The sequence below is a fragment of the Lathamus discolor genome, chromosome Z (assembly GCF_037157495.1).
Source record: "Lathamus discolor isolate bLatDis1 chromosome Z, bLatDis1.hap1, whole genome shotgun sequence".
NCBI classification, from domain to species: Eukaryota; Metazoa; Chordata; class Aves; order Psittaciformes; family Psittacidae; genus Lathamus; species Lathamus discolor.
In genome coordinates, this window is record NC_088909.1 from 48,633,091 (window position 1) to 48,640,433 (window position 7,343).

At 41.6% G+C, this 7,343-nt stretch overlaps 1 protein-coding gene across 2 annotated transcripts in view; it reads right to left on the bottom strand.

Annotated features, from left to right (window-relative positions):
• HSD17B4 (hydroxysteroid 17-beta dehydrogenase 4) overlaps positions 1-7,097 on the bottom strand; it is a 67,826-nt gene extending 60,729 nt beyond the window's left edge. The window contains exons 1-2 of one of the 2 annotated variants that reach the window (XM_065662173.1): positions 6,939-7,097; positions 4,247-4,300 (exon numbers count right to left, since the gene is read on the bottom strand). In XM_065662173.1, coding sequence (XP_065518245.1) covers positions 4,247-4,300; positions 6,939-6,996 — 112 coding nt within the window. In that variant the 5' untranslated portion in view covers positions 6,997-7,097. Of the gene's footprint in view, positions 1-4,246; positions 4,301-4,578; positions 4,676-6,938 lie in introns of those variants that run through there. The other variant, XM_065662174.1, reaches the window with a different exon arrangement.
• Positions 7,098-7,343: the final 246 nt, after the last annotated feature.

A 7,343-nucleotide genomic window follows, 5' to 3' on the forward strand; every position in this document is an offset into this window, starting at 1 on the left:
TTTTTCATTGTTAACACTCAGACTTAATGGCCTCTTCTTACCTCATTATCACACTGGAAGTTACAAGGAGTATTAATGAAACCTGCTACATCTGGATCATACTGAGAATCACATGTGATTATTAAAAAAACAGTAGGTTGCTTTATTTTTATTTACTACGATAACACACAGTATCCGTTTTTAAAAGCACCATGGGAAACATATCTCACTTTGTTTTTTCTCTCCCCACCATGCATTCAACTTGCTTGTCCCGCCCAAGCTACCTCTCTAATTGTGTTACTGTAGTTCAGAGATTAAGATCAAGACTACATATCAATCATAGGTGATTAATTCTGGTCTCCTGTCAAACTGCTATACCTGCTCCATGAACCCTAAAGAAGACTGAGAAGACTTTGTTCCTGTTCAACAGCATATCTAAAATATTACTAGTAAACTTCACTAAAGAATAGATTGAGTGGTCCAAACAAAGCAAAAAGATCCTGCTCCATATCCTGCTCCTGTGGGGTAAGGCCACCTGACACAGACAGTTGCTTTGCTTTCAGGCTGCTCTCTGTACTGCGACATGCATCATTAACGGTAGCTGTACAGGACCGATACACTTTGCTGCAGTGCTGTATTTGCTTACCCCCCCAGTTTCATAGAATCCACAAGGGAAAAAAAAAAGCCCTCAAAATCCATGCACATATCATATTTAGACAAAGAATTTTTAAAAAATGGTAAAAAGTATGTTTAAATGGGTGTAAAATGAAGTTGTAAGAAAAATATAATTGACTGTGGATTTACGTATGATACTGGTATTTCGCTAAACAGTCTTTTGCTCTAGTGAGTTCCAGCTTTTTGCCTTAAGTCCTTAAGAAGCCAGCAATAGTGAAATCCTCAGAAATATATGAGACATTCTTGCTGGTCCTAATGGGAAACAGCAACTGTAACTGCTGTATCACCACAAAAGGAAATAAATTCTTTTTTCTTGCCTTTTTTCCTTTTTTTTTTTTTTTTTCCCTGTTGGTTTTTGGGGGTTTATTGCAGGTTTGGGTTTTTTTTTACTGTCCATGTTAAGAGGAACATAACTTGCAGAACACATGAAAAAAACTGTTCTCTGTTACTTAAACCAAAAAGTCTCATCTGAAATCCTGTATTCAACTTCACATGGAGCACTGCAAGAGAAATGTAGAAAAACTGCAGAAAATCCATATGAATAAAAGAAAATGCCAAAGCCCAGAAGTGATCCATGTAAAGGATGCGGAAAGTATGGGGAGACAGCAACAAACCTAGCCTGAAGCAGGAAAAATTAAGATAGAATATGATGATATGCTCAAGCACATTAACAGACTGATGCAAAAAAGAAATAAGACAAATTCTCCAAGCTAAATGGATCAATACCTAACAGTTTGAACATGCAGGTAGCACAATTCAGGTGAAGCACTAGGGAAAATTTCAAAGTGTAGTGAAGCATTAGAATAGGTCGCATGGGCAGACTGCTCCATTTGCAACATCAAGCATCTTCAATGTGATATTAAAGATAAGCAAGTCAGGAAGAGCACCAGGACTTCTAATCTGTCCTGGGAAAGAAGAGTGGACAATTCTGCGGCAAATATTTATTAAAAAAAAAAAAACATTCAGTGAAGTCTTGTTAAGCCATTACAACTCTCTACCAAAGACATGCTTATATACCTTTATCCTTCAATAGTAATTTGCTGAAAAAAAGCTTAATTAAGTATTTGGGAAAATAAGCCAAGCACCTTAGGCTGAGTTCAAGCACTAACAGAGTTAAAGCCAAACTGAGTACGCAAGAATGAACACAGCTATTCCAGGCTTTGAAAAAGATAAAATAACTCTACAAGAATAATTAAAACAAAGAAAAACAAACAAACAACATACAAACAACATTAAGATCAAGCTTTACATTATGATTTCCAGCTGAAAACATTCAGTAGAAAAGAGCAAGAGGCTGCAGCAGTTGTGGTAGAGCACAGTTATAGTCTGAACCATAGACACGAATTTCTCTAAGCTTATGAGTGCATTACTAGCAAGCAACACAGCACAGCAGAAGCAAACCTGCAGAGTGAAACAGCTGGTGCTGAGGACCTAATATCTGCAGTACATAGTTGGGTTTGGTTTTGTTGTTTGTTTTTTTTTATGTGTTGCCTGGTGCCAAATACACACTGTGAACAATCTCGGTGCACTGCTAAACTGTCTCTTCCAGTTCAGCTTTCAAAGGAACATGCACATCAGTACCATCTCACAACACAAAAATACAGATGCAAATCAGGAGAGATGCTTCAAAAGTATGTCTCTAATCTAAACTAAGACAGCAAAACAGAAGAGCCCTCAGGCAGACTGAAAAAATAAAAAATTAAAAAAAAAAAAAAAACAACAGGTCTGGACATAATACAGGTTGCAAGACAAACCCAAAGCATTCCCTTCCTCCTGCTTCCAGCTTTTTCTGATAAAAAGCATGAAAGAGCCAAAGCATGACTCAAAACCAAACAAACAAAAAAAACCAAAACAAACAAAAAAAACTCAAACAAAACAACAGTGGTAGCAGGCAGCCTTTGGGTGACAAGAAAAGGTGAGTCTAACCACACTGACAGCAATTCACTCAACAAAAGGTTGCACACAGAGATGTGGAACCGAACAGAGAAAGCTTCCTTGTTGGGATGCACTGGTCCCAACTTCAGCTACAGTATTTGATCACTGTTCTTACAATGCACTTTAAATTCCATAAATTAAAAATGGGAGCTTGTTTTTAAGAGACAAGATGTGAGTCTTATATCTGCTTGAGTTAAAAAAAAAAAAAAATTTACACAAGTAATTTCTCAACACTTTGAAGTCAGAATCATAAGAGAACAAGAATAATAAATACAAGCACATAGAGGTAACTGTAAAGCACTACAAGAAGAGGTGAAGTGCAATTTCCAAAGGGAAACAAGAAGCTTCTCTTACCAACAGTCAATTCTTAACTTACTGATTTAACTATTGTGCAATGAGGCCATGAGATAAGTAAGTACTAGCTGTGATCACCCCATACATTTTCTTTCAGATCATTCTGGAAAGTCAGAACACCACTAGCTATACAGAGTCAATATAATTAAACATTTGGGCTGCTTTAGTATATAATTTTGGTTAAACAAGAGCTCAGATAAAGTATTCATTTCCTGGTAAATAAGGCATCAAAGGTGGCAACCAGCAGGGTCTTTTTCTCCATGAAGACTTTCATATTTAATCAGTAAAGTAAAACACAAAAATTCTTATGAAATTTCGTACACTGAGATTGTGATTTTTCTTAGAAAGCTACTAAAAATCAGCAAGTAGGTTCTCATTCACTATTTGTTTGAACTTGTAACTTTGAACTCATCAACCATACCTGTACAAAGTCATTCATAGACAGTCAAATCATAGAATCATCAAACTGTTTAGGTTGGAAAAGACCTTTGAGATCAAGTCCACCTGTTAACCTACCACTGCGAAGTCCACCACTAAATCACGTGCCTATAGTGCCACATCTACACAGTCTTCTAAACATGTCCAGGGAAGGTTATTCAACAACTTCCCTGGGCAGTCTGTTCCAGCAGTTGACAACGCCTTTGGTGAAGAATCTTTTCCTAACATCCTATCTAAAAATTGCAATGCTAACCACTGCAGAGTGCCCAGGAACGTAATTTAACCTTCAAAATTAGCTTGTGATACAGCATTTTGCACAACTAAGTATTCACTTAAGAAGGTTCAACCAAATGACTATGGAACTATGAGAAATCCTTTACTGAGAGCTATTTGGCACTGTCATTGAGACCAGATGGACCTCCTGTGCAATTCACTGCAGAAACAATGCAGTGTACTTTCAGTACATTCTGTGCTTTCTACATTTCAGTAACTTCTTTGCTGGAGTAAGGTAACAGAAGACAACATACACATTCAGAGGGTGACATTAAAAGTTTCTGACAGTATTCACCCGAGACAACACCCTCTCTGGACACAACCCACAGTAAAGATTGGTATACATGGACGAAAGTTAAGTCCAGGAAACTATTAGATTCAGACTGGCTTTCCAGCAAATACAAGCCCTTGGTCAACTTGGGCAACTTGTTTCATAAGAAAATAAAGCTTAGAAGCAAAATGTAAACACAAAAGATAACATAAATAATAAATAACAAAGGTTACTGTCTGAAAGGGCATGCACTGTTAAATGCAATGCAAAAAGGCAAAGGTTATTGTCTAGATCAAGTTAGTTAACGAAAATAAAACTTACCAACTACCGACGCTCCTCTTTCTGCAAAAGCCAGAGCATATGCTCTGCCCAAACCTAGTTCAAAATAAGAAAAAAAAAAAAGGTTAAAAAAAAAAAAAAAAAATCAGTTTGTCTCCTGGATCACAACTCAAGAGAAAAAGCTACACAAAAATGAACCACTTGAGGAAAAATGCACCAAATCAACACAAACATCTTGAACGCTCAAAGTAAAACACTGACTGCCCCAGGAGTTAAAAGTTTCACATAAACTCAAAGCATGAAAATAAACAAAACAGATAAATTGTAGACAAAAGCCTCCAGTCAGAAGGAAAAAAAAAAATCCCCATGCTTACGCTTTGTTATTGCACTGAACAGAACCATCAGAGAAAGCTGTCTGCTGCTGACTTTGTGCTTGTGATAGAAAAATATATTTTTAAGGCAGAAAGCTTAATGTCTTGATGCAACCTTGAAGAAGTAGGGGATATCTGAAGTTAATTAATTACATTCTAAGTGAATAAGATACATCCCTGGTTAAAGTTTGTCTTTAAGATTTGAAGAAGAAACTGAACAAAATTTAACTGTCAGTGAAGATGTACTGACAAAACTCCTCCAATTATTCGGATATAAAGGAACCACTTAATACCACAGTTAATCAGATGTACTCACAGTTAACCTATCTTAACAGAAGACTCTCATTTTTGCCTCACATTCAAAAGCAAGACTTGTGCACCTCTACTCTGGCTTAGATTGTAGGTGCGTTATACATTAGTTATTTGTTATGAGAAGCAATTTTCCACTGTATCATTCAAAAGTTATTGAAATCAATGATAATTTTTTCATTCCAAAACAAACTGAGATTTGTCTGATCAAAATATGACTGGTCAGAAAAAAGTTTCTCCAAGTGCAACAGTGTATCTTTGGCCTTCACCAAAACATTCAAAACTAGCTCTTAAAAAATGTGGGGAAAAAACAGAACTATACAGCTTGCACTGAAACACACTAATCTCATGCCAACAAACTGGAATTTTCCTTAAGACTCCAATGAATTTCTGCAATGGAATGTACCACATTAGGTGCAGCCACTGTCTGATGTTAACGAAGTCCAAGCAAATGTTTTTGTTTTGTAAAGCCACACAACTGAGAAGTGAGCAAAACCCAGACCATGTTATATATGCTGGTACTCTCAATTAGCAAGCAAGGAATGAATGCTTAAGAACCAAAATGAATCTTAAAATAAAAATTAGCTTGCAGTGGCAATGCTACACGCCAGGCCACACCACTTCACAGGGGATTTGCCCAAACGGAAAAGAAACATGCATTTTTAGATGCTTGTTTATGCGAAAAAAGGCCTCACTCTGAAACAAACAAGTGATCAAGATGTTTCAGATAAATTCCAAGCTCTGAGCTGCTCACTAGCATCCAATTCAAAAATCAGCGTTGACAATGTCTTTGTTTTGCTAATACCTAAGGTCTTAACCTGTTCTTCAGTGAGACTTGCTCCACAGAGAAGCACATAACTCATAGGGCTGGTAAAAGCTGAAAATCACCATGCAAAGATCTGGCCTCAATTATTCTCTGGTTTGTCAGCTGCAGGTGACCTGAGTGCTTTCTACAGAATCTCATATTCATGGTCCTTCTCTGCAAGACATCACATAATCTAGGCTTCCAAAGCGACTTCTCTATATGCAGCTCCACAAAAACAGGGGAAAACTTCACTGTGGGGAGAAAGAACCTTCCTAAAGGACGACAGAACAAGCTCCTTTAGCAGCTTATCACAACAACAAATTTTGCCACATTCTTGGCCACACTCAGCTCCTATCGTCGCTGGAAGTATCAGAGTAGGCAAAGCATGCATTCAGAGTAAAAGGGGAAAAATAATCAAAACATGAGGAGAAAAAAATAATGAAAAAAAAAAACCAAAAAGCACACCACAACAAATACAAACCCAACATTTCCTGGCAAAAGCATGCATTCCACTGCAGAACCACCTTCCCTGCTCCCGGGAGACGCCAGGCCCACAGCCCACCAACAGCCGAGCCCAGCCCTCCTGCTGAATGAAACCTCTCCCCATCCCTTGTCCTCGCACACACACACACATCCCCCCCCCCCCCCCCCGGAGGTGGCTGGGAAGGCAGGGGGAGGCTGGAGGCTGCTTTGTGCACTGGCACATGTGAAACCCCTCCTGGAACAGCACTGTGTCAGACCCCGCAGGTTACCAGCGTCAGTCACTGGGTCCGAGGCGAAACTGGAAGGAATCAGGATATCAAAACAGTATGTGCGGCATGACATCCACTACTGCAAGCAGTGTGACTTCTACCGTGTATTTAAACAACAGAGAGCATGCACAGCGACAGTACTGACAAGCTCATTTTCAGCAGTACGGAGCTCATACCGAGCTGCAGCAGCTCAAACCAAGCTAGCCGGTAACCCCTGTACAGCCTTGGCACCGCCGCGGCGAGGGCCGACACCTGACCCGGCCTCCGCAGGCCCGGCTCCGTTGCAGCGCGCCCCTCTCCTGCCGACACGCCTCTGCCTTCCCAGGGAAAACACCCTGGTTGGACGAGCGAGGCCCCCACAGCCGTCCCCGGCGGCCACCGCCGGCCACAGGGGAGCCTGTCCGCACCCCCCGGCCTCCCACTGAGAAGCCCCGCCACGGCCTCCGCCGCTGCCCGACACACCGCGCCCTGAGACAGGAAGGGACGGCGCTGCTCACCTCCTCCGGCGCCGGTCACCAGCACCACCCGCCCGTCGAACCTCAAGCCCGCCGCCATGACTCTCCACTGCCCCGCGACCGTCTATGCTGCGCGGCAGCTCACCCCCGCTGTCAAGGCACAGCTGGGTAGGGGAGGACACGGCCAGGAGGCAGGGGCGAGGAGGAGCCTCTCCGCACATGCGCCACCGCCGCCCTCTGGGAAACGTAGTCCGGGCGAAGGGGAGCGAGCAGAAGGGAAGCCGGGCTCTGAGCGGCGGGAGCTAGCTGTCTGGGGGGGGGTCACCCCGTTTGCACACTTTTACAGAGCCGCTTGTGAAATACCGGGCTTGAACAGCGAGCTCGTCTGCGCTGACTCACGGCGGGCACGTCGTCACGGGTGTCTGAAGGGGCCGCAGCTGGGCTGGG